This window comes from Emys orbicularis, chromosome 3 (assembly GCF_028017835.1).
Source record: "Emys orbicularis isolate rEmyOrb1 chromosome 3, rEmyOrb1.hap1, whole genome shotgun sequence".
NCBI classification, from domain to species: Eukaryota; Metazoa; Chordata; order Testudines; family Emydidae; genus Emys; species Emys orbicularis.
Genome location: NC_088685.1, coordinates 198157848 through 198185503, shown reverse-complemented (window position 1 = coordinate 198185503; position 27656 = coordinate 198157848). Strand labels below are relative to the sequence as shown.

The 27656-nt window shown below is 41.4% G+C and overlaps 1 protein-coding gene across 3 annotated transcripts; it reads right to left on the bottom strand.

The window, feature by feature from the left end:
- Window positions 1-25418, bottom strand: C1D (C1D nuclear receptor corepressor). 3 transcript variants are annotated; one of them, XM_065400443.1, is made up of 5 exons: window positions 25176-25418; window positions 7141-7287; window positions 5145-5211; window positions 4629-4684; window positions 1-2086 (listed from the first exon to the last, which is right to left on the bottom strand). In XM_065400443.1, exons 2-5 carry the CDS (start codon window positions 7285-7287, stop codon window positions 1910-1912), a joined length of 447 nt encoding a protein of 148 aa, XP_065256515.1. In that variant the 5' UTR covers window positions 25176-25418; the 3' UTR covers window positions 1-1909. The 3 variants fall into 3 exon arrangements, with proteins under 3 accessions (XP_065256515.1, XP_065256516.1, XP_065256514.1); XM_065400444.1 differs by lacking the exon at window positions 25176-25418 and adding an exon at window positions 24633-24672; XM_065400442.1 differs by having other exon boundaries at window positions 2-2086; window positions 25180-25418.
- Window positions 25419-27656: the final 2238 nt, after the last annotated feature.

Below are 27656 nucleotides of genomic sequence, written 5' to 3'. Positions count from 1 at the left end.
ACTACTTGTGGCAGTAAAATTATGCCTGCGAATGAGCATTTGGAGGAGGAAAATCCTTTGTTAGAACAAAGAGTAGCAATTATTCCAGAAATCAGCGTAAAATATATTTACATATTAGCTTAGGCTTGTTTATTCTTCATCATAACAATCACAGAGCCATTTTCTAAACATACAAAGCTATTAACATTTGTGCTTAATAAACAACTGGACAGTTTATCAAAACATCTCTTTAAAAATACATTTCTGAATGGTCAACGGTGATGTAGCTTCAGTTACAGCATCTCATTCTACTCAGTCTAGACTATATGTAAGCACATGGTGGTGTAATTCTTCAGAATAACTAGGTGAACAATAACTTTCCATATCATATCCAATAGCTTTCAATTATGTGTAACAGAGAAATTCAATGTATCTCAACTCCAAATGAACAATTCAGTAGAATCTTGTTCATTCACATTAACAGGTGAGAGACCTAATGCAAATTACAGGTGAATCTCAGATTGTTAGGATTGGTTCAGTGAGCCCAATTCACCATTGCACTGTACCTTGCATTGTCATTTACACTGGTAAAAAGCAAGTGTAAAATGCTACCCATTCTGATTTGATAGAATTTGACACTCACTTTGCCCCAGTTCGAGGCCCCAATCCTGCAATTTACAACGTAAGGGCAGACTCCTGTATGCCCAAGAAGCCCCCACTTAAGGCAATGGACTCTGTGCAGGAATGCCCCTAATGCCTGTACATTGTACATTGCAAGATTGAGGTCTTAATTATACAAGGTGCAGGGCAACAGTAAATTTAACCCAGTATGTCTGATACTGGGTTCTCCATTTACAAGCAGGTAGTGACACTTCACTTATATTCATCCCATCACTAATACCAGCACTTCCACCTTTCAAATCAGAGCACGCCTAATCACAGGCATTTTCTCGCCACCCTCAACACAGCAAACCTTCTCCACCAACAGCAGACTTTCTTCACCAAAAAAAACAAATTTGTATTATTAATTTGTGAGCTTGCAGTGTACTGAAACATGAACTAAACAGGTTCTCCTGAACAAATTCCCAACAGATTAAGAATGCATACGCTCCTTAAAAAGAGTACAAATTAATCATATCTGAAACAGGGTATTTGCCCAGTATTTCAATACTTTTTACCGTACTAGAGAATACTTTCCACACTCAGTATCAAAGGGAACAGCAAAACACACCATTCCCAGAGAGAATCCCTGCTAAACTGTCCATCTCGCAGTGCCACCACTAAGCTCTCATCCATACTTAAAGGCCATGGAAACATTAAAGACCATAAACAGCTCTTAATTCAACTCGAGAGATTGGGGGGGGGGGAAAAAAAAAAAAAGAGGCATCATGTATATTTAATACAAGCAATACAAAGGATAGTATGCCCTACAAATTAAGCATTACATACACAGATGAACTTGAAAACCAGTGGCTCCTACGAAAACAATTCACACAGACTAGATGTCCATCGCTTGTGACTGTTTGAATATTTAATAAATTTAGCAGTAACTAAGAAAATAGAGTTCCAACCAGCCAGAATTACCCCAAAAAATTATTAGAATTAGAAGCAAATCATGAAATAGCACATTATTACAAAGAGCTGGCAAAAATGATTAGTTTGTTCTCATTTAAAGAGCCAAGCTTTAAAGTTAATCTCCAAGGACCAACTTTCACTTTCAGATATACATGTGTATATACAGGTGTGATCTCAGTAGAAGCTGTTCAACGTGACCCTACAGTTTAGATCTTTGCTAAAGATATATTCACCGAATTGTTGTTTTACTTCATCATTTATGTGATGCAAAATATATACAAAACACAACTAGAAAATTATTTTTTAAATTATCTCCCTACCTGAAACAAAAATACAACCAAAAGAAAATAAAAAACTAGTTCATTTTTCTCTTTTTTGCCTTAGCAGAAGCTTTCACTTTAGGATTATTTTCAGGTTTTGGTTCCCATAATGCATTTCTAACAAATCTTGCTGCAGCTCCTTTATCCAGTTTGGACGCCATTTTCTTGTCAGTTATTTCTTTGACTCTGTTCATGTATGTTCTTATTCTCTCCTGGAAGATATTAAATAAAAAGCACACCCGATATTATTCTGTGAAGACATGTACTATTAAAATTGAGATCAGTGAGAACAAAGCATACGGAACATGACGCATTCCATAATATACAGCAGAATAAAATATTTCATCTCTGTTCAAACTCCAGTGGATTCTTTGCAAACTCAAGACTGCCCTTTTAGCAGATTTTCTGCAACACATGGTGATTGTACCAATAAGTGTATGAGGCCATTAGTGGTACAACTTCAAACATCTTTATACATCTAGGCATATGTATGGTCCTCATTCCCATAGTATTTTGTCTAATGCTATTACAACCTAGGGGCCTACTCTTCCAATCCTTAAAAAGGTCATACACTCACTGAAGTTGATAGGAATTTTGCACAAGTAAAGCCTGCAAAATTAAGCCATATGTGCATTATATACATATAAAATATATATCTGCTGAAATTCAAAACTCACTATTTCCAAAATATTAATCTGCCCAACCAAAACCAAGAAAGCATGACTTTTTTTTTTTTTTTTTTTAAAGAAACTCTCGATTATTCTGTGAGGTGTATTTTATACAAACACACACAGAGGAAGTATGGTCCTGTGGGACTCAGGAGACCTAGTTCAATTGTCAGCTCTCCCACAGGCATCCCATGAGACCTTAGACAAAGAGTTAATGAACAGCTATTATGTAGCACTTCACATATTCCCTGAATTATAGACAATAAATAAAATATATACATTTTGTGTACACAGATAATACATATATCAACATACAGCGTATGTGTCATATATGCACATGACCAACATTTTCTACCTTGGGTCTCTAAAGTCAGACACCTAAGTCATTTACCTGTTTTTCAAGGATGATCAGAACCCACATCTCAAAACTGACCTCTGAAAATGTTGGCCAATATTCCAATGTAAAAGGTGTAGTTTTAACTCGTTAAGCTTTACAGGGTATGAATTTATGGTACGCTGTAATATTTCTCTAGTATGATTGAGATTGCTAATCAGAACAGATGGCAACCCAACACAAATCAGCAAGGGAAAGAAGGAGTTGACAGAAACATCGCAACAAAGTGACAGAAAAAATGAACTCTGACAGCCGGAAGGAGAGTTTTATTAATATCATTTGAAACCCCAAGTATTACCGATAGGTACATATTGAGCAGAGTTCTAAAAACAAAACAAATGGTGGGAGAGTAACTTTTTCTGATTGCCCTTTCCACATGAGTGATAAGAACATCACATTACTCATGGACGAAAGAAACATTTATTCATTCACATTGCTACTTGTAAAAAGAAATTAGATGAGAAACTAGAAGATAATCTACTTTCAACTAAAACCATCAGCAATTGTCAAGTAAATACCAGTATATCACTTGCTTTAGATTTTTATGCTGTATATTTTTAAAAAATAGATTAAAATAGTGCAATGCTTTTGTACCAATATAGCGTAAGAGGGAGCAGAAATTGAATCACCATGAAAAATTAGCAATCCAATTTTTGTTCCATGATCCACTACAGACTGCAAAATCCAAATTATAAATAGAACACGTTCTTTTGATATTCAGAGTAGTTTTCTGTATTCTTCAACCATAAGCACTATTACCTTGATTATGTAGAATTACCTTTATGTGTACTCTAACAATACATATAAGTAAAATATATTCATACAGCACCGATCTATTATTATTATTTACATAAGCATTTCTAATGGGCATAATTTCTATTTTTAATATTGGTATTAGTATAATATTTCTATTATTTTCTTCAAACTAAATGATTTGATTTTTGAAGTCAGCAGAATTTCCAAGATAGCAGACCTTATATACTATACTCATGTATCTAAATGGAATATAAAGACAAACCTAAAAGATTTATTATAGGTTGTAAATATGTCACTAATGCAGAATTACTGGACAGTACACATACAACTGATGCCAAAAAAGCTTTTAGCTTTGTTGCTGAACTGGATTCTTTACTGCTGAGAAAATGAATTAATGGAGGAACTGGAAAGGGGGGGGCATCTTTCCCGTCTTTGCTAGTAAATCAACCACACTATTCTTTTAGTCACACAAGAGTCAGAAAAGGCAGTCTCGGAGATTAACATGATTCCAAGTATTTATAGGAAAAAACACCATACTGGAAACTATAAATTACTATTAGACATGTAACATTTTTCTGTTCAACAGATACAGTGAAAAGCTGGTCTGCTCAGAATCCAATTCTCAAACAAAAGGTGGGGGAGGGGGGGAGAAGGGGAAGGTAGGATGAGACCATTAAGCTTATTCTGCTTTTCCAATTTTACCAGGCTTGACAACTTTGCTTTCCACAGATGATACTGTTTTGAACTAAAAATATCATGACTTTCTTAATTTGGAGAGCTAAGCAGCTTATATCAACAGTTATACAATGCTGTGCATACACTACACCAGTGCATGGAGACTGAAATTACATTTTTAAATGCAGAGTTAAAATTATGCAAGAATTACTTGCCCTAGGCAAGTCTGATTTTGCAATGCATTTTATATTGAAATCTTACCAGCTCTTGTTTCACTGGATGTTCCTTGGGATTGATTCCTTGAGTGGCCAGGTAAACTGCAAGAAGAAAATGTGTTCTGTTGAACATAAGGGCAGGAATGATTAAGGTCCCAATCCTGTAGCTGACAATACATAGATGAATTGATGAAGTTTGCAGGATTAGAGCCTAGCTGCTCTGTTCAAATATCGAATTTAAAAATATTCTAATCAAGTACTCCAGTACCAATCTAATATGGTTAACCAAAAAGGACAGAAGAGGCTGCCAAAAAAACCCAATATCCTCATTTACATATCTGTTGCTAGCCTATGTAATTACCAATTTTAATTTAGAATTTCAGCATTGCTTACCCTGATTGAAGGACATTAGCAAACTTGGGTTCTTAGAATAACTGAAAGAATACTGGATAGATATTTGACTACAGAATTTGATTATTTAAAATTTGCAGCCATCAAAAAAGAGTTAAAATGGCCACCATAAACTCTGCTTCCTCTCATCGCCCTCCTCCAGCATACTTACCCCAAAACATCGAATTTAACGTGTATGCAGAAACCAAATCCAATTTTGCTTGTTCAAGAGGGTCCAACTTAAAAAACAAACAAAGGTGATCATTTGCTTCTGCATTGTTTTTAACTAAGATGTATAGTAGCTTTCAGTAATATACACAGTATAATTCCATATGAATATATTTGTGACAAAGAACCAATGGTACATGGTTTTGCAATCAATTGTCCTTAAATATGCTGTTAATACAGGCAATTTAGCTACCAGGAGAACTTTTATCACAGAAACTAGAGATGGAAAATATTTTTCAGGGGCTTGCCTACACACAAGAATTGTACTACTTTAAATTTACTGGGACATTTAAAATAATATAGTGTGTTTTAACCAGGATGCCTTATTCCCATAACAGAAGGGGAAATAAGCTGGCGGGAGGGATAGCTCAGTGGTTTGAGCATTCGCCTGCTAAACCCAGGGTTGTGAATTCAATCCTTGAGGGGGCCAATTAGGGTTCTGGGGCAAAAATCCGTACTTGGTCCTGCTAGTGAAGGCAGGGGGCTGGACTCGACCTTTCAGGGTCCCTTCCAGTTCTAGGAGATATACCTATTTTTTTTAAGCTATAGTGGTATAAAGCACCTTTATACTGATATAACTAGGGATTTAATTTCGGTAGAGAAATTCACACCCACAACAGAAATAGTTACATCAGACAAAAAGTGTGTGTAGACCATGCCTAAATCATCAAAGTCTATCTCTGCAGGATTGTTCCTCACTGTATAGTTATTCACTTTTTAATCCAGTTTAACATTAAATGCCACAGGCTAATAAAAGGTGATGGGGCTGGTTGCTGAGAGGCACTGAGCACCTGCTATGCCAACCTCTCAGGATAAAGCTCACATTTCATCACCAGGATTTTTCCTCAAAATAACTCTCCCTATCCCCAAAATAAAACAGCACAGAAATTTAGAATGCAAGAAAAAGTTATTGAAATCCATTTAAAGTTATAATAGAAGGTTAGTATGCCACAGACAATTAACAAACACTGTACACATTAGATGATGTGTTCTAGGCATGTTGGAACACTTTAGGCTATACACCGAAGGAAGAAAAAATGGGTAATGAGGGTTTTTTTTTTTTTTTTTGGACTGTCAAAGTCAATTTATTGTTTTAGTCCTATAGGATTTCCAGGAACTCTGATAACATCATACAGACCACCAGCTCTAACATGGATACTGTCGAAAGACTGGTGTTGTCAGGACTGATTTCTTCATAATTTATTCATGTTAGGAATCCTTAATGGATGAACAAGTCCCCTCACGTATGAGCTTTTTTGCCCCAAAGAAAAATTACAAATTGAGTTTTAAATGTTAAAAATATATAGCTGCTTGTATGAAGTCCTCTGGCAGTACACCTTGCACTGAATCTACATGCAGAAAAAAAAATATGATTTATAGACTCCCTTAGATCTGCTCTTAATAGTGCTGGAAGGGATAGCGCAGTAGACTAAGCATCAAGTTCTGCATTCCTTGGAACCAAAAGTTCAAATCCCAGAGTCAACTCATTCTTCCTAAATATATAAATTGAGAACAAGGAAGTTTACTGTGTGAAGGTCTTTCACATAAAACTATTGAAAAATGGCTCGCCTCTGTACTCTTGGGGGACATTAAAGATTCTATGGCCTTTTTCATAGGGGTGGGGATAAGCCCTCACATCCTTGGCCTAAATGACCCTACTGACCCACTACTCTGTGCTAGTTGGCTAATGCATTGGCTACATTTCAGTGTTATTTTGTATGTATATAGCTTGTGAAGCACTTTGAAATAAGAAGTGTTCTATAAATGTGAAAAGATTTATTTAAATACTAGGTCTCTGGGGCAAGGACGGTCTATTATGTGTCTGTACAGTGCCTAGCACAGTTAGGAACCCAATCAAGGCTCAGGTCCCAAGTGCTACTGTAATACAAATTAACAACAAAACAACAATAATAAAGGTTGCTGGTGGGGTGGTTGTTTACCTTTTCAAGAAGCTCACTCCTAGAAACAGACATCATAGTCTTCAGCATGTCATCTACAGAACCAAGAGACTTTTCAAATGCTGACAGATAATCATGAATTTCATTTGGGTATTCTTCCCCACTATTATCTTCCTCTGCCATCTCCATCTACAAAGAAACAATTATCATTTTAACCAAATATTTAGGGGTAGCAGGAATGTATTTTAAAATATGGGGAGGGGGGAAGGGAATTCATGAAATATTCGATTAACAGGTGTGTAGCCAATTAGCTCATTGCAGAAGTAATGTCAACAATTATATAGCTAATCATATGGCAGTTTCAAGTATCTGCCCTAAATGCAGTACAGCATGAAGATCCATCATGAACATCACTATTTTAATATCACATCTTTACACCACACCAAATATTTGACTCCATGGTCTGTGTAACAATAATGGAAAGAAATATTTGTCTGTTTAAAAAAAAGGTACCCTGTTAATCATTTTGTAGGTAGAGATTAAAGAGCTACATCAACACCACCCCTTTCCTGCACAGATGCAGGGCTGTATCAACTATTTTGCAAAAGGAAAGCAGGAGCATCCCATGTAGCTGCAGTTCCTTTACATGTGGGCCCTCTGGCACTTTTGCTCTTGCCTGCTCAGTACAGAAGGAGGAGGAGCACAGAGACCCATGGAATTATTACTACAGCTGGTCAGAAAATTTTCATCCAGTCTTTTGTCAGAAAAAGCTATTTTGACTAAACTGAAATTTTTTACTAAACTGTATTGTTTTCAACAAAATTTCCTGAAAAAGAAAAACCTGAAGGAAAAAAAATTGCATTTTGGAAATTTTGTATTTTGGAAAATTTTGAAGTTGTGTTTCAGAATTTTGTTTGAATTTTATTCTATCAAGTTTTTTTTTTTTCATTTTTATAGTAGTAATGCATAGTATGTAAAATTTTAAGTCAAACTCCAAAATCCCAAATCAAAAATTTTTTGAAATTAAATATATATTTGTTCTCTTTCCAATTTGGAATGAAAAATTTTGAAATGTCAAAATTTCCCACCAAATAGAAATGTCAAGTTTTGACCAGCTGTAATCATTACTGAAACCATGTTTTCACAAGATGAATTCTTCATGAACAAGTGTTCCAATGCATTAGGCCCAGATAAGCTTGTCTGTGCACCTTAATTCAGTCCCCTTGTGCACGTGCATTATGATAGTCTTTAATTACATGATCACATATTTTTTCCACAGCACTCCTGCCTCATTCAGTTCACAGAATGGATGGTGCTCACATAATGAGCAGTTACTCAATGTTTTGTTTTCTGCTCAGTGTTTTCAATGGGTGGCTCTATCCCTTACTTACTGCACACTATTCAAACCGTGCTCTGAATATACAATTATTAATTTCCTCTTGGCTTTTTCTGTCATGCTCATCACTCTAGTATTCAAGCACTTCACAAATATTTATTAATGTATTTTCACAACACCTGTGAGATGAGAGGTAATATTACAGATGGGAATTTAGGCACACAGAGATTAAGCTCAAAGTTTTCACTAATTTTGGACGCCCAATCTGAGATGCCCAGGACCTCATTTTTTCCAGAGATCTTATCAGACCTCAAGGGCTCAAGTTAGGCACCCAGAAAATGAGGAACACACAATTAGGAGCTGTGAAACCTAAAACCATGAGCAAGTCTGATTTATAGGAACTCTGACTCAGGCAGGGACAGAATCCAATTCTGCAGGTCAGCATTCAACTGTGTTAACTATGACACCATCTTTTCTCTTCCTTCAATCTCCTGCCTCATTCATTACACGCCTTAACTGGATGAAGCAGGGGTCCTACAGACAACAATTTCCTTCACTACACAACCCTGAGTCATCCCCAGAGCAACTTTCTAACAAGCTGTTGCCTTGTTCTACCTTAAAAGGACGTCAGACTGCATTTTGAAGGACCATGTCTTGGATCCATAGGATTCTGTTTTGCAAGAACTTGGGAGTACACTATGCCCCTGTTGTACTACGGACATGATTGGGCACTAAGGCTTTGTCTACATTGGCAGGTGAATGACAAAACTTTTGTCGTTCAGAGGTGATTAAAAAAAAACTGCACACACACACAAACACACACAAAAGACAAACGTTTTGTCAATGAAAAGCTCTGGTATGAACAGTGCTTTGTCAGCAGAAGCACTCTCCTGCCGACAACACGCATGCCGCTCGTTGGGGGTGGAAGTTTGTTGTCGGCAGGAGAGCTTTCTCCTCCTGACAAACAGCAGCTATGCTGCCCACCTTTTAGCAGCACAGCTGTAGCGGCACAGCCGTGTTGCTAAAAGCTGTGTAGTGTAGACAAAGCCTACATTTATACCATTAAGTCCTCTCTGGTGATAGCTGGGATTACCAACTGACATACTGTGGAACCCTGAAGTTTGTCCTAGGCTAGGGATCTCCTCACTGGCTTCTGAGGCAGCTCAGCCACTGTCAGGGAAAGAGTCTTTTTGCTGCTCCCACGTTTGTTTATAGGACTGTACTTGAAACTAGGTGTCCTGAAAATAGTAATGGAGTAGTAGAAATAAAGACTATCGGGGGGAAAAGTAACAGCGCAAAATGGAATCAGCAATTATAAACAAGTGATACAGTTAGGCAAACAAGATAAGAGGAGGAGGATTTGGGGTAGCGGGGGTGGAGGGTTAGGGAAGAGAGAGAAATATTTTAGAAAAACTCTTTACCACATTTTGAAAATGGTACTGGCCACATAAGTTTCAGAAACTGTATTTTGTAAATGTAATCTATGAACAACCACCCGCACAGCCAGCAGAAAAGCCAAGGTAACCGCAAACAGCTGTGAAGTCCCTGGAGTTTGTTTCAGAGGAAAGATTTGATCTTTCCCTTTTCCTGACAAGAGTGTGGTTTATGAGAGAGAGGTTTCTTTTTATTCATTAAGTCCTGCTGGGTTCACATGGGAGGAAGGTTGGGGTGGTACTCTACTCAAATTCTATCCACAATTCCAGTTACTGTAGCAGTATGTTTCTGCTAAAATGATCAACCATGAAATAGTTAAGAAAGCTAACATTGGAACGGTCATCTGCAGTCTTCAGAATTACAACCCCATTGAGATGAATGATGGCCATTCACACCTCTCAGGTCTGCATCAGATCACATTCTACATACTGAGCTAACCCTAAAATGTTCCAGCTCCCCTACGTATCATACCACATGTTTACAGGGCATTTAGGTCAACTGCAAGGCTCCTGGGAGAGAGCAGAGCTGCATGCACAGGATGTTGCTCACAGAAAGGCGAAGTGTCAAATATCTGTATGCAGTACAATTTTAGATTTCTGTGTGTTTATTTTGTCCTGGCCTTTCCTAATTAAATAAAGTTATAGAACATGGTTGACAACCAGCAAAGGAAGAGGAGGTTATTCACCCTGTGCAGTAACTGTGGTTCTTTGAGATGTGTCCCCCTGTGACTGCTCCACTTCAGGTATGCATGCGTCTCAAGCCCTGATCGGAGATTTACTTTTAGCAGGGTCCATTTGGCCTGCACATGAATCTCTATACAACCTCATCCTGCGTGTATAGGACCTATAGAGCTGTGCAGGCGAACTGCCTTCAGCTCCTTCTCTATCGAAATGTCTATCAAAGAACCATCCAAAGCAGAGGGGATGTAGGGTAGGTGGTGGAGCACCCAGAGCGAGATACATCTCCAAGAACCACAGGTACTGCACAAGGTGAGTAACCTTCTTTTCATCTTCGAGTAGTCCCTATGGGACTCCACTTCAGGTGACTCCTCAGCAGTTTCCCTACAGCTTTGGAATTGAGTCCAAGACTGAAGACTGTACACATGTACCAACACATAGTTTAGAAATGTATGCACTGCAGCCCATGATACACTCCGCATATCTCAGACACTGGAATGTTCTTGAGTAACACTCTAGAAGTTGCCTGTAATCTGGTAGAGTGTGCGGTTATCCTTTGGGAAGGTAGAACACCAACTGCGTTGTAGCAAGCAACAACATTCAAAGTGGACCTCTGGGTAAGTCTCTGTGGAGAGACTGTGAACTCCTTGGATCTTTCTGCAATGGAGAAAAACAGTCTAGGTTATTTCTGAAATTGCTTGGTTAAGCTAGATAAAAGGCCAGTGCCTGTCTCCCATCTAAAGTATGAAAGGAGGTCTCATGTTGAGATTTATGTGGTTTAGTGACAAATACCGGTGGATGGATGGTCTGGTTGAGAGGAAAATCCAAAAGCACTTAACGTAAGAATTTAAGGTGTGGCCATAAAGAGACCTTATCCTTAAATATATATATATATATATATACACATACATACATACATACACACACACACACACACACACCATAAATGGGGGGGTCAGTCATCAAGGCCCCAATCTCCCCAACCCCGTGGGCTGATGTGGTAGCTACTAGAAAAGCCGTCTTCACAGATAAGTGAAACAAGGAGCAGGTCGCCATAGGTTCAAACAGAAGTCCCATGAGGTATCTAGCACCAGGTTGAGATCCCAAGAATGAGTAAGACCCTAAACCTGGGGGTAGAGGTTCACTAAACTCTTATTAAATCTTGAGACACAGGGTGAGCAAACACAGAAAACCCTTCTAGTGTGGAACAAAATGCTGATCTTGCGGCCATATAAACCTTAATAGAGGTAATTGATAACTCTGATTTCTTCAAATCCAGCAGGTAATCCAAGATGGCTGAGAGCAAAGATGATTCAGGCACAAGATATTAACAGTGTACACCAGTGGTTGAACCTTTTCCATTTCTGAACATAAGTAATTCGCGTTTACTTCCTTCTACTGTTTAGTAATACCTGTTATACCCCTGTTGAGCAGTGGATTCTAATCCCCTGAACCATCTAGGAACCATGTTCAGAGGCAGAGGACCCTAGTTTGGGGTGAAGATGCAACCTGCATCCTGGGAGAAGAGATGAGAATGGTCAGAAGACTGAATGCCGGTTGGACACATAGGTGAAGCAGGTAAGGATACCAAGTCTGTCTCGGCCAGGTCAGTACTATAAGAATAACCCTGGCCCTGTCCTATTTGATCTTGTTCATCACTCTTAGTATTAGCAGTGTTGGAAGGAATGCATAGAGAAGGCCCTTCAGACAAAGAAAGAGAAAGGCATCCCCCAAAGAGTGGAGACCTAGGCCTCCTCTTCAGCAGAATAGGGGGAACTTCTTGTTGCTGAATAGGTTCACTTGTGGAAGTCCACTTTTAGAATATTCCTTGAAGAATTTGAGTCCAATTCCAATTCAGCGTCATGGGAAAAGTGCCTGCTGAGCATATCGGCTGTAACGTTCTGGACTCCAGGAAGGTAAACGTCTGAGATCTGCAGCTGAAGACTAAATTCACTTATTGATGAAGGTAAGCATCTTTAGAATCTTTGAGAATATCCTTGGGGATGAAGAGAGACTGAAGGTAAGAACTTGGTATTGAAAACGATCCTGGCTCATGGTAAAACATAGAATTGGTTTTTCCTGTGTGGGGGATGTATCTCTATATGAAAATAGGCATCCTGTCGGTTGACAGCCGAAAACCAATGTGCTGCCTCTAGAAAAGGAATTACAGCTGCCACAGTCACCATCCTGAACTTCTGAGACTTTATAAATTTGTTCAGTCATCTCAAATCTAAGATTGGTCTCCACCCGCTGTCCTCCTTTAGCATGAGAAAATACTTTTGTAAAACCCTTTCCCCCTGAGGAGATGGGGTCATTCTCTCACTCCTAAATGAAGGAGAGTGTTCCCTTTCTTGACTCAGTGTAGTCTCATAAGAGAGATCCCTAAAGAGGAACGGGTAAGGAAGATGGGAGAGAGCATGGGATGTAAAGTGGATGTTGTAGCCCCATGTTATAACCTCCATGATCCACTCTTCTGTGGTAATATGATGCCAACCCTATTGGAAATGGGAAAGGCTGTCTCCAAAAATGGGAAGGTGGGCAAAAGTTAGCCTGCAAGCTAGAGGTGAGGAAAGTATTGAACCCTCAACAAACCCATCAAAACTGTTGTTTTGATTATGACTGGATCCTCTCTCTGAAGGAGTGTAAGAAGCTCTCTTCCTCTGGAATCTTTGTCTCTTTCCAGCGGGTTTGGTGGTTCTGTGAAATCCAGAGAACTGGGCAGGGTGCAATCTCTGGACAGTCTGAGATGTGCTAAATCTCCTTGTTTGTACGAGTACATGTACGCAGAGACCTCAACAGGCCCCGGAGTCCCTCAGTGTGTGTAGGGACTCATCCATAGTCCCTGAGAAGAGCTTCTGACCATCAAATGAGATATACTCAACAGTATTCTAAAACTCTCAGAAACCCCAACAGCTGGAACTGACACGCCCTACACATAACAACCGCCGTGGAGATGGATATGGTGGAGGTGTCCATGGCATCGAATGAGACTTGGAGAGAGGTTCTGGCTTATACCTGAACTTTCAGGATGATGATCTGAAAGAGTTCCCTATGCTCCTGTGGAAGATGTTCCATAAAGGGCTGCAAACTTGTAATTCATGAAGTCATACTTGGCCATGATCACCTGACACTTTGTGATCTGAAATTGGAGGGTCACAAACAAGTAAGCCTTGTGAATCTTTAACTCCTTCAAAAGGCACATGAAGGTCCTAGAATTGGCAAAAATCATCGGCCATTGATGGTGGTGGATGCATGACTGCCTTATCTGGAGACAAGGATGACACAGAAGTTTGAGGGGTGGCCTCCTTACCCGCCCTAGTCTCCTGTTCTTCAAAGATCTCCTCATGTTGGGGATTTGGTAGAGGAGATTGTGTAGCTCTAACCTCTTGGTGCAATGGAGCCAGAGGTCTGGCAAATTGCTGCCGATACACCACCCAAGCATCCCAGCATGGCCATTGGGGAGGGGGGGCCATATGCGAGAGCGGCTGGTACCCAGGACTGATCCAACCATTCCTGTAGTAGACAAGGATCCTTGTCAAAGTAGGGGTTCCTATACCTATGTGGAGGGGAACCTTATACTGATAAAGAGGAGACTGACTAAATGCCTCCTTCATCCGCCTCAATGTCCTCCAAAGGGGTGGCCCCAGTAGACAAAGGCAGAGAATCCTGCAGTATGAGGAAGCAATGGTAATCCAGAGATTAAGGTCTTGGTACTGAAAGTCATTTGGTATTCACAAACAATGGGGGCTCCAGCTCATCTAAAATGGACAAGTCTTTAGAGTAGCAGAATTCCTGTGGTACTGAGTGGGTTGGTATCAATGCAGCAGTTGAGGTGGATGGTACTGTCAATCTGGAAATACATAGGCAACAGGGCCAAAGGTGTCCGATGCTTCGATTTTGCTAGTACCAACAGTGCTGAATGAGAAGGCACCAATGGTAAGTGTGATGTAGATGGTGCCGTTCTAAAGGAGTGTATATGTCCTGGGCCTCCCTGTCCTTCCTAGATAGTATTGGGGGGCCTGCTGAAGCCGTGCTTCAGAGAAGCACTCTGGGATCTCCCGACCCCACTGGTACCAAAGGAAGAGTCCTTTGTCCTCACAATACTGAGTCAAGAGGTTGAGGCCTCTGATACTATAGACTTAGCAGGAGATCACTGCCTTTTGGGAGTTAGCTCCTTCTGGTGAGAGACCGAGCACCTCTCCTTTGGAGTTTTCCCTGAGCCCTACCAAGTCTTCCCCCTCAAAGGCGCGCTGGACCTGTCCAGAGACCGATGTACAGGGGTGGGGGGCATTCTACTGCTGATTAAAACTGGCTAGGATCACATGATTGCAGTTGCCATCGGTAAAATACCTCTATTAAAGGAGCATAGATGCATACTTTTCCATAACCCAATCTAGACCAAAAGAACAGAAGACAGAAAAATGGAAAAGAAACGGGGAAGAGGGACAGACCAAAAATATTTTTTGCTAACTCTGGTATCACACATACCAAGAATGAAGTTACTAATGATTTAGTTGACCTGGTCATGCAGCATGGACAGGGAAACTGCATACAATGAAAATTAACCACACATTAGTACAAAGCTGAATATTAACACCTACACAGTACCCTCCACTGACAGGAGAAGCGTGCTCCCCCTCCTCAGCATGGGAATGGATTTGTTGAACCTACGTGTTTTCTGTTTGTTGCAACGGGAACTTGCAAGTTCCTACTCCTGCTGTTTGGGGACCTCTCTCTTTTCACTAAACTGTTATTTCAGTGTAACTAATCTCTACACAGGATATGTTACAGTGCTGGCACATGCCAACAAGAAGGCAGCAGTTAGCTTAAATGGTTTTGATAACATTAAATACATAAGAAAAAACTCACACTACTTTAGAAAACATACATCTTCACAAAACTGGTGTTTGTATTTTTTGGATGGGGAGCTGGGGGGTCTTGGCCAAAATCAACATGCAGGCTGCATGTTCACACCTACAGGATAGATCACACCGAAGGGGAAATAAGACTACACAGATGACTCCATATACCTAGGGGCAATCCTGTGACCTCCTCAATCCTTACATTTCAGTTATTAAGCCACAAACACAATTACCCCAAAGTTCAAAATACACAGACAACCACTTTTAGAACAAGCAGAAACTTATCACAGACTTGATTAGTTCCTGTCCTGGATTTTTGCTGTATAGGTTTGTCTGTTGGATTTGCCAACTTTCAGTCTGTTCTTGTTTGTTAGTTAAGCACAGCAATTCCATTTTTCCAAAACATTACCGGGCCAATAAAACATTCAGTTAAATGAGGATCTGCATAGTTTGGAGAATAAAACTATTGGGTAAGCAATTCATAAGAAGAGTTCAGGGTAGTTCAGGAGAAGATGAGGAGAATAAGACAGTATTTCAGGCAAATGAGTGTTGGATAAATGGGGCTGGAATATTGCTGGAAGGATAACTTGTGGCTGATAATACTTAATCGTTATACCACCTTTAAGCTCAATAGAATACCAGGCACTGAAAAATCCAACAGTGAATACAGCCACTTCTGGGATAGAGGAAAGTTTGCATCCCACACATGGTACTCAGCACAGTAAAGAGGAGCAGGGGTATTTTGGCTAAGGACACAGAGGCAAACTATTATTCATGAAAAATGTGACATAAGTGCTGTAATGTCAACATACAGTAGACAGGATCCTGGTTTTTAAATCGCTGTTGGAAGGTTGTCCTGCAGTCACTAACCCAACATGCTGATATGAGCAAATGTAGCTGAAAAAGCTGTCCCATTCTCCAAATATATTTAATCACAAAATTGAGGCACAGTCAGTCTGGCATGGAAACAATGAAGGGGTTATAATTCTTAGGCTGATCAACAAAAATGCATTAAAAATGCATTTGCCTGATGATGATTCTCATTTATTCAAAAATACCAATGCAGATATCAGAACTCCAACTATACAAACAGGTATGTGCTGCTTGATCTCCAGATCAATGTAGAATATATGCATATCAAGGAACACATTCATTCTTCAGGAGAAGATGAGGAAAATATAAGCGGCCACACAGAAGAGAAAAACTCAAGGAGGGACAGAGAAGATATCATCATCTGAAGACCACACAGAAAAAGAGAAGTGGCTCACAATCAGCAACCATTTGCAGAAGTTTCAAATGCTACCAAACAGCTTTCTATATTAAATTATCTAGTGACCTGTGATTTAAATTGTATTATAAAGGGAGTTAAATTAGGCGATTCTGTAAATAATTTAACAAATACTAATTTAGCTGCAGGCAATGTTATGATTCTCCTGAGGAGCAAGTATAACTTTGTACACACGGTTTTTAAAATGAATTGAAGCTCAGGTGATAGACATAAAAAGGTAAGGGGGGGGGGAGGGGGAGGGAAGATACACACAGATGTTTTAAGAATAATCTCTGAAAATACACAGTGCTTTAACAACTTCAATAAACACTTTCGATGCAGGCTTAAAAACTAAGTCATGGTGTGAGAGAGGGGGAAAAATTCTAATCAGGCATCAGGTACTTTTACTTGAGATACCGCGTGCAACTTCAGCTCTTCTTAATGGAAGTTATATACGTAATTCAAAGGAGGGTGGGGGGAAATCAATTTCTCAAAGCATATTTTTAATGTAAATTCGGTATTTTTCTTTTTTTTTAAATTGTTTATAATTTTTTTTAATTTACCTATTTAAAATTAAATTTGAAATTATGACAACCTATCATACGGCCTAAACTTACTAAATTACTTAAACAGATTGTAAACCAAATAAAAAATATTCAAGCAATACATATTTGCTGCCCAAAGTTTTAAAGAAAGTCAAGCCACTGAACTAGTGGAAATCACTGGCTAAGCACCTGGAACCAGAGTCTGCTGAAGTGTTAAACCAGTTTTTGACAGCAATAGCTTCTTCTGCAGGTGCAGAGAGAATACTTCCTTCAATTCAGTTTATTCAACTAGTGAATTTTAATGACAAGTTAATTCAAAGTTGAAAAAACAATTGGGAGATGAAAAAGCAGGAAAGATCGTTTTCCTTTTCCAGTCTATGAATAAATATGAGGTGGGAGGATGAAATTTACTGGTTCTAAAATCTTGAAGGATATGGTGACCAGAAACAATTGTTTCAATTCATTAACTATACATAATACTTCATTTGTTTAATAAATCAGTTAGTTTTAAATACAAACATGTTTTGATAAACTTGCCTTTTTTGTTCATTTTTAATTGAATACAAATTGTTTTTTATTAGTTAAATAAAGCTACCTTATGTGCTGGACAAATAAGGTAGCTTTATTTAACTAATAAAAAACAATTTGTATTCAATTAAAAATGAACAAAAAAGGCATTTCAATTTCCTTCCTTACTCATGACGTAAATCATGAATAAAATACTCACCTAATTAATAAGAACTAAATGTCACCATTTTCTAACAAAAAATGTAAACATTAAGAATCTAAATAAATATATGTGAAACTACATAATTGCTTAAATAAACGTGTATACATATAGCTTATCTGCCTAGTTAGCAAAAAGAAGTACAATATCTAGTATGAAGGTTGTATTTAGCTGCAAATCAACATGTTTGAATGGTCTCCAAACAATGGAATTAATTTTTCTTTAGGAAAATAACTAAATGTTAAGTGAAAAGTACAAATGCAAAACACGATTAAAACTGATGCTTTAAATCAAGGTTTCCTGCTTGCTCATTTAATCTTGATTAAAATTGGTGATTTAAAACATTTCAAATTAAATCAATCCATCCTTGTTCAAAGTTGAAATACTGAACATTTCCACCCAACATTACACCAAAAAAAGAGAAATTCAGAAGTTTACACTTTTGGTCGCCTCTTCTTTGCTGAATTAAAACCACAGACTTGGGCCGAAAAGAATGTGTAATTGTATTCTACGTAATATTCAAACAGAAAAGAAAAAAGCACTTAATATTCTTTACTCTGCTGCTTCAATATTTTAGTATATTTCACTGTTCACTTCAATATTTATCTATATTTCTAAGCACTACCAGCTCTCGGGTTAGACATTTCCACTGCCTTCTCAAATGAGATTTCACTTTTGCCAAATGAATTCCCTAACAAATGGAGGATTAACCTCCCTACAAGTCAAATATTTAATAAAATTAAATCAAAATGTAAAAAACCTAGTAGGTTGAACAATTATCTCAAATTTGAGTATAATTTTAATACCTACATAATATCATGTATAACATCTGGTTTGAAATGTAGATCTGATCACGCAGAATGGTATTAACCTAGTCCTCTACTTTGAGTGTCAACTCCTGGGGGCAGAGACTATCTTTTTCCTATGTGTGTATACAGTATCTAATACAATGGGGCCCATGACTAGGACTCCTAGACATTACTGTAATATAAAAATAAATCAAATAATAACACTGCTCTACAGCCAAAATGCTTCTGAAATAAATGTAGTCAAACTTTACTAATTCTGGGTCACTGAGAATGAAAATGATGCTTAAAATTGTTGATTGGCTCTAGTTTTCAAGATATGCTATTGGGTCAGTATATACGACCCTTGACTTGGGAATGGCGGAGGATAAGTGAGTTATAAAGGGAAGGGATCTCAATTTAAACCAGAAATGACTAAAATACATCTTTGACTGGATCTATGAATAAATCTATGACTGGGTTTGGACAGTACTTGCTTTTCAGGCAAAACAATGAATGATGCAATCTGAAGCTGGTATTGCGTCATACATGATATGAATTGCATCATGTTATTCCTAGAAGTCATGGATGATGCAATCATAACGAAGCTTACATCACTCTGCTGAACAAATTGCCCTATATCAGCTCTAGAAATCATACAGTGTCGTGCTCTCTTATTTGTCAGTGTTTGATTTTGCAAAGGGACACATTTCTGTTTAGCCAAAGTGAGCAGAGATGCCTCGTACTTGTGTGAACAGTGCAGATAACTTCTGCTATGTTTGTGGTGAAGTGACTTTTGCATCACAAAAGCGCAGTATAACCACTATGGTTATGAAAGCCTATCACCTTTATTTTGGCTGCAAAATTGGAGATCAGGACAAGAGGTGGGCCCCACACATATGCTGCAACACTTGTGCAACAGATCTTCACCAGTGGTTGAACAGGAAAAGGAAATCTATGCCTTTTGCAGTGCCAATGATTTGGAGAGAGCCAACAGATCATACCAGCAATTGTTACTTCTGCATGGTGCCTCCAGTTGGGAAAGGTGTGTCAAAGAAGAAAAAGTGGACTGTGCATTATCCAAACATTCCATCAGCTATACGCCCAGTACCCCACAGAGAAGGACTGCCGGTTCCTGATGCACTAGAATCATTCTCACTTGAGTCAGACGAGGAAGAAGAGGAGGATGAAACTTCTGGTCCTGAACCATCAATGTCACAGGACCCACATTTTCTCCCATCCTCCTCCTCTGAACCACACCTCATAACACAAGGTGAACTGAATGACCTTGTCAGGGATTTGGAACTACCCAAGAGTAAGGCAGAGCTGTTGGGCTCCAGACTACAGCAGTGGAATCTCCTGGCAGGTGATGTTAGGGTTTCCATGTTCCGTGACCGTCAAAAGAATCTTGTCCCATTCTTCTTCATGGAAGGTGATCTTGTAGCCTGCAACAACATCGATGGTGTGATGGCAGCCCTCAACATCGTTCACGATCCAGATGAGTGGAGACTGTTCATTGATTCATCGAAGACGAGTCTTAAAGCTGTTTTACTGCATAATGGCAATGTTTTGCCATCAATTCCAGTTGGTCATGCAGTCCATATGAAGGAAACCTATGACAACATGAAACAACTTTTGAGGTGCATAAACTATGACCAACATCAGTGGCAGCTTTGTGGCGATTTGAAGGTTGTTGCTCTCTTGCTTGGTCTGCAGACTGGATACACAAAGTACTGCTGTTTTCTCTGCGAATGGGATAGTCGTGCAAAAGATTCCCACTACATCAAGAAAGATTGGCCACTCCGACAGTCATTGGAGCCTGGGAGGAAAAGTGTTCAGCATCCACCACTTGTTGAATCAAGGAAGATTTTGTTACCACCCTTACACGTCAAGCTGGGTCTGATGAAGAACTTTGTCAAGGCCATTGACAAAATACAAGCAGCTTTCAAGTACCGCCGTGGAAAATTTCCAAGGTTAAGTGAAGCTAAGATAAAGGAAGGTGTCTTTGTTGGTCCTCAGATTCGTGAACTTCTTCGAGATGATGCATTTGACCATGCACTGCGTGGCAAGGAAAAGACGGCATGGAAAGCCTTCCAGTTAGTGGCAATAAATTTTCTTAGAAACAACAAGGCAGACAACTACAGGTTGTTGGTGGAAAACCTCCTCAAGGCATACAAAAGCCTTGGTTGCAACATGTCACTAAAGATACATTTTTTGCACTCTCATCTAGATTTTTTTCCACCGAACTGCGGAGCAGTGAGCGACGAGCACGGCGAGCGATTTCACCAGGACATTGCAACAATGGAGAAACGCTATCAGGGCAAATGGAGCCCATCAATGCTTGCAGACTATTGCTGGACAGTGACAAGAGATGCTCCATTTAATGAATACAAGAGACAAGCCAAGAAGCGTCGAGTAGACACTGAATAGGACTAAACTATGTACAGAATAGTTTTTTGCCTTTTGTTTCATAATAAATTTTATTTATATAACCCTTTTGCTGATTTTTAAAGTGTTACATAAACAGGACAGGTGAAATATTATCATGTAAAGCAACCATAAACATATGAAAAGACCTAGGTTTACAATTTATGATTAAAACTCTATCTACACAATATACATAGACATAAAATGTAAAAACTTAAATATCTTAGAAACAGTAGCCAATCAGTTGTTTTAATTGTCATATTTGAATTCAGCACATCAAAATACACAATAAATAGCACATTTTATCTCTGAAGCAGACGACTTCTCAAAAATTGTAGACCAGTGCATTGCTGCTGGCAGTTAATAGCTCATTGTCACCGTGTCCACAAATGTTTTGCTCCTAATCCCCGTCAGACCAGCAGAGAAAACATGGTAGAGCTGGAAAGCACATACAACTGTTCTGAGTTCCAACATAGCACTGTTCAGCTTTTGCAGAGCCTCCACAAACCAGAGACCCTTTCTGAGAGAATGACTTCCATCACAATAATAATTAAGTCACCACGAAATACAATATTTCCACAAATTTGCCTGTCCTGATCTCCTTAAGAATATCCCCAAAAAGATACAATGGCTCCTGACTCATTTTCTGCAAAGTTGGGAAATAGACAAATGATCATTTGTCATCATTGCATTCAGAGCTCAGGCCTGATTAGCAGCCCAGCATATATAATGCATACTTCCAAAAGAGCTCATGGTCAGCAAGATCCTGCTGATGCCAATGAGATAGAAGCTGCCGCCGTCTTTTGGCACTAAGTAGTAAAACGTAAGAATGTCTTTCAAACTAAGTTCAAACTATTAACGATTTTTATCTGAGACCCAGAAAATCTCAATCTTGTGGTTGACACAATGCATAACATAAAAAAGCGTGTCTAAACTTGGCTTGACAGCTCAGTCATTGCTGCACCACCTACATTCAACGCAGCCGGCTTTCAGTTGAGCTCTTCAACCTGATCCCTATGACTCGTAAAACTGTTTTTATTCCTTGTGTGATATCATTACCTGTCCTAGATTCCACATGTTGTGCTCTTTTTGCTTACATAGTAGGTTTTCCCTCCTGGACAAATCTGACATACACCGACTCCTGCTCAGCTACAGACCTGTCAATGGATCCATCAGCAATCACAGCAATGGCTTTCTTTATGTATATCTGGAATGCTTCCTAAAGAGCATTTGCATTTTAGAGAACAATCTAGTTACAAGAGCTTCTTGTGCACAAAATGACATTTCCTCCTTCCACATAGGTACATGGGAACACAGAGCTTCTGTCATCTGTTTAATAGAGCCACAGTTTGAAGCACCTCTGCAAATCAAACCGTAACAATACCCCCCCATCTCTGCCCATCCTCCCAATGCAATTTAACATGTTGACACCCTGAATGATTTATCTCCCAGTAGGGTGACCAGATAGCAAGTGTAAAAAATCGGGACGGCGGTGGGGGGGTAATAGGTGCCTATATAAGAAAAATCCCCCAAAATCGGGACTGTCCCTATAAAATCGGGACATCTGATCACCCTATCTCCCAGACAAAAAGAAGAGAAATTATAAAGGTAGGGGAAGAGGGTGCACACAAGCCCCTGGCATGGGGAGAAGGTAGGAATGGGGGCGGGAGGGGAATTGGGAGCACACACAGCCGCTGGCATAGGGGGAAGGAGGACTGGGAGAGGGCTGGGAAAGGAGAAATGGAGGGAACATAGCCCTTGGCACTGTGGGGAGAATGGGGAACTTAGGCATTGGGGACACACAAGAACCCTGATGGGGAGAACAGCGGACCGGGGCACATAGGGAAAGGGAGCACATTGTTCCCCATGCCAAGGGCTTTTACAGGGCATGGGGGACACAGAGACCCTGTTAAGAGGAAAGGATGGAGGAGCTGTGGAATGAGGGGGATGGGAGGGTGGCACTCTGGGAGCTTGTGGAAGGGAGCGATGCAAGAAGCCCCTCATGCATGCAATAACCTCATCCTCCACAAGTTACAAAGTGTGTGACCCCCCTAGTTTTATATACTCTTATACCCTCTCTTATTTGTCACATTTCAAAGGTAAGCAATCCCAACCTTCTCTTTCATCTGAGTTTTTCCATACCCTTCATCATTCTCATTGCCCTTCTCTGAACCTCCACTTCTAGTTTTGCAATATCCTTTTTGAGATAGGGCAACTAGAACTTCCCACAGAAACCAGATGAGGCCACACCATTGATTTATATAAAAGAATTATAATATTCTTTGTATTATTCACCATCTTATTTTTTATGCATCCTAACATTGTTAGCATTTTTGACTGCAACTGCACATTGGGCAGAAGCCTTCATTTTACATGAGCAGCAAAACAGTCCTGCATGTGCAGGAAACGAATTCTAAACATCTTACAAGCATTGAAAAGAGGAACACCTTTATGAGAAAGTTATGCATGCTTTCTGCAAAGTACCCCAAACAGGTCACATTTCGGATATACCTGTGAATTCTGGTACGCACATTTATATCTGAGGGCTTGTCTACACTGGCAATTTACAGCGCTGCAACTTTCTGGCTCAGGGGTGTGAAAAAACACCCCCGAGCACAGCAAGTTTCAGCGCTGTAAAGCGCCAGTGTAGACAGCTCCGAGCACTGGTAACTACGCCCCTCGCGGAGGTTGGTTTTTTTTTAACCACACAAGGCACGTTAAAGCGCAGCAGTGCTTTAGCATTGCCAGTGTAGACACACCCTAAATTTCTCATAATCCCGAGCACACTCTTCTGTGCTACATACTTCATGTTTTCTTGGCCAAGGGACTGCAGTACTATAGTATCCAGCCTCTTTGCTGATTCAGGCCGATTTTATTTTTTTAACCAAAAAGTGTTAATTTCAAACAAACAAACAAAAAAACATTAACCAAGACGATGTGCTTTTTATACAAACATATTTAAAAAACAGTGTGCAAACTGAGGACTGATTTGCCAATTAAGCTGCCTCACACTAGCAACCGCAGTTAATTTTGCAATTCAAAACTGTAACAAGGTATCAGTATTTTTCTATCTCACACTCAAATTGCGTTTCACAGCAGCAGGAGCTAGTCTGACTGTAATCCAGGCCTGCACAACATGCGGCCCGCGTGGGCTCACTGTGCAGCCCACGGGGGGGTGAGTAGGCAAGCGGCAGGTGAGGGAGGGGGGCTGAGTAGACGGGCGGGCAGTGAGTAGGCGAGCAGGGGGGGTGGGGAGCTGAGGTGAGCGGGCGGGCAGTGGCGGGGGGGCAGGTGAGCTGGCGGCGGGGGAAGGGGGGCTGAGGAGGCGAGTGGGCGGGCAGTGGCGGAGGGGTAAGTAGGCGAGCCGGGAGGGGTGGGGGGCTCAGGAGGCGAGCAGGATGGCAGTGGCGGGGGAGTGAGTAGGCGAGCCAGGTGAGGAGGGCTGAGGAGGCGAGCGGCAAATCGGTGGCTGACCTGTTCTACTGATCTGGTCTGGCTCCCATCCCCTCTCCAAGGGTTGCAGCTGTCTGGAGGTGCCTGCCTTCCATGCCTACCTCATTCAGTCAACAGGGCAATTGATTACAAAGTGGGGGGAAGATCTTATTCTACTTCTAGCAAAAAGACATTTTTCTTTTACCTTAATTATACTACCTTAGGGGCCCGCTATAACGTATTACCAAGGTTCAATACTGCTGTCTCGGTGGGGCGGCGCTGAGGAAGGAAGGTTTGTTTCTGCGGGACAGACGGCGCTGGGGGGGTTGTTTCCGTGGGGCGGGCAGCGCTGGGGGGGAGGTGTTGTGTTTCAGGGGGGGCTGGGTGGCGCTGGGGGGGGGTTCAGCGGGGCCGGGTGGGGGTTGGCCCTCAGCTGTTTTCTTTGGAATAATATGGCCCTCGCCGCTTTACGAGTTGTGCACGCCTGCTGTAATCCATTTTACTAGGGAGCCGACTCGTGCTGCTCTCCTTTCGGGTACCATCATAACGACTAAGAACGGCCTCTGAACTACGTGTGGCCCATACTTGCCAGCTTTACGTCCTGTCCTAAACGCCAACCAAGTTGTGTCTCGCAGTAATTACTGATGAACTCCCAAGGCGCCAAACGTTGCTACTCGGGGCTTGGACGGAAAATAAAACGGTTACCGCGAGGGCGCTGGGGTGGGGGTGGGGGTGCGGCCCAGGCCAGAAGGGGAGCCCTGGGGTCCGGCCCGAACACGGGCGCGGGTGGATGACGTGTCAGGAAGGCCCGGGCGGAGCTCCGCAGCAGTTACGGACACTCAACGCTCTGTCCGGGGACGGGGTGATGGGTGGTGACTCCAGCCTGAGTGACTGGGCGAGAAGCCAATGGACGTTCTGCTGTTGGGGCGTGACCAATCCGTAAAGGGACTAAAGCCGAGGAGGCTCCGGGAGCCGGAGCCAATCCGAGGAAGAAGCTAGCTTTATGGGGCGGTGTCCAAGTGACGCGAGCTAATCCGGAAAGGGAGATAGGGAAGGGGCAGGTGGGGGTTCGGCGTCCGCTAGTCAGGAGGTGAATAAGAGCGGGCCTTGGCGCTCTGGCCAATCATAATCGGAGAGGGCGGAGCTTGGTCCCGTTGCGGGTGGGAGCGGCCCGCGCGGTGGGGGTTGTTGGCCCGACCCACCTGGCGCAGCCGCAGTGCAGTCTGAGCTTGAGGCCGCGCGCCCTGGGGAAGGGGGCTGTGGCGGGGGCGACGCGAGTACTGCTGGAAGTGCGGGGGGCTTTATCCCTTTGCAGGGCAGGGACCCTGAACCCAAGCAAGTGCGGCCCCAGCTGCTACAGGGGCAGCCGTACAGAGCTGTCTCCATTCTGCTTACACAGACAGCCCCCATATACAGAGGGGCCGTGGAGGGACTTTCCCCACAGAGGAGCCTGAGAGGGACTCCTCATTCCCCCCACCCAGGCAGGGGGTGATGGCGAGGGCACCCCTCACAGATCAGGAGCTCACATACACAGGGGGTGTTCGTTGGTGCGTGTCCCCCAACATATGGTGAGCTTTAGCATTGCTAAGCTGAGCCATTTGAAAATCATGGATCAGGCCACCGCCAAAGCGACTGACTTTAAAAACAAAATTGTTTAGAATAAATACAATTTGGGGTCCTTAATTGACAGCTTATTTTTGGGCCTGCAAGTTAATTCATCCTCTTTGGCCATGACCAGTATGATGCCATCTTTAATTGCATGACCAGTAAGTTAAAGAAGTATGGATTGGATGAATGGTCTATAAGGTGGATAGAAAGCTGGCTAAATTGTCAGGTTCAACGGGTAGTGATCAACGGCTCAATGTCTAGTTGGCAGCCGGTATCCAGTGGAATGCCCCAGGGGTCGGTCCTGGGGCCGGTTTTGTTCAACATCTTCATTAATGATCTGGATGATGGGATGGATTGCACCCTCAGCAAGTTCGCAGATGACACTAAGCTGCGGGGAGAGGTAGATATGCGGGAGGGTAGGGATGGAATCCAGAGTGACCTAGACAAATTGGAGGATTGGGCCAAAAGAAATCTGATGAGGTTCAACAAGGACAGGTGCAGAATCCTGCACTTAGTATGGAAGAATCCCATGCACTTCTACAGGCTGGGGACCGACTGACTAAGCGGCAGTTCTGCAGAAAAGGACCTGGGGATTACAGTAGACGAAAAGCTGGATATGAGTCAACAGTGTGCCCTTGTTGCCAGGAAGGCTAACGGCATATTGAGCTGCATTAGTAGTAGCATTGCCAGCAGGTCGAGGGAAGTGATTATTCCCCTCTGTTCGGCACTGGTGAGGCCACATCTGGAGTATTGCGCCCAGTTTTGGGCCTGCCACTACAGAAAGGATGTGGATAAATTGGAGAGAGTCCAGCGGAGGGCAACGAAAATGATTAGGGGGCTGGGGCACATGACTGACAAGGAGAGGCTGAGGGAATTGGGCTTATTTAGTCTGCAGAAGAGAAGAGTGAGGGGGGATTTGATAGCAGCCTTCAACTACCTAAAGGTGGGTTCCAAAGAGTATGGAGCTAGGCTGTCCTCAGTGGTGGCAGATGACAGAACAAGGAGCAATGGTCTCAAGTTGCACTGGGGGAGGTCTAGGTTGGATATTAAGAAAAACTATTTCACTAGGAGGGTGATGAAACACTGGAATGGGTTACCTAGGGAGATGGTGGAATCTCCATCCTTAGAGGTTTTTAAGTCCCGGCTTGACAAAGCCCTGGCTGGGATGATTTAGTTGGGGTTGGTCCTGCTTTGAGCACGGGGTTGGAGTAGATGACCTCCTGAGGTCTCTTCATGCTATTTTTCCCCCCACAGGTCACCCGCTTCATTCCTTGCATATTGGCTTGATTTGTTTCAGACATTTTCAGAAATAACAGAAAATCAGGGAGAAAAAATATTAACTTCTATATACATTCTTTTTAACCAGGAATCAGCAAATTAGACCAATACCAAAATAGAAAATCTGTACCTGCATTTGGAAGAATCTTTAATTGCTTGCTAGTTTACAGTGAGAGTGAT

Bases quoted from the DNA above. Each gene is read 5' to 3' on its own strand.
- C1D (XM_065400443.1), bottom strand. From the start codon at position 7,287: ATGGAGATGGCAGAGGAAGATAATAGTGGGGAAGAATACCCAAATGAA. The intron at 4,685-5,144 runs GTAAGTATGCTG...TTCTTCTTGCAG, and splicing joins GTTAAATTCGATGTTTTGGG to TTTACCTGGCCACTCAAGGA. The intron at 2,087-4,628 runs GTAAGATTTCAA...AATATCTTCCAG, and splicing joins ATCCAGTGAAACAAGAGCTG to GAGAGAATAAGAACATACAT.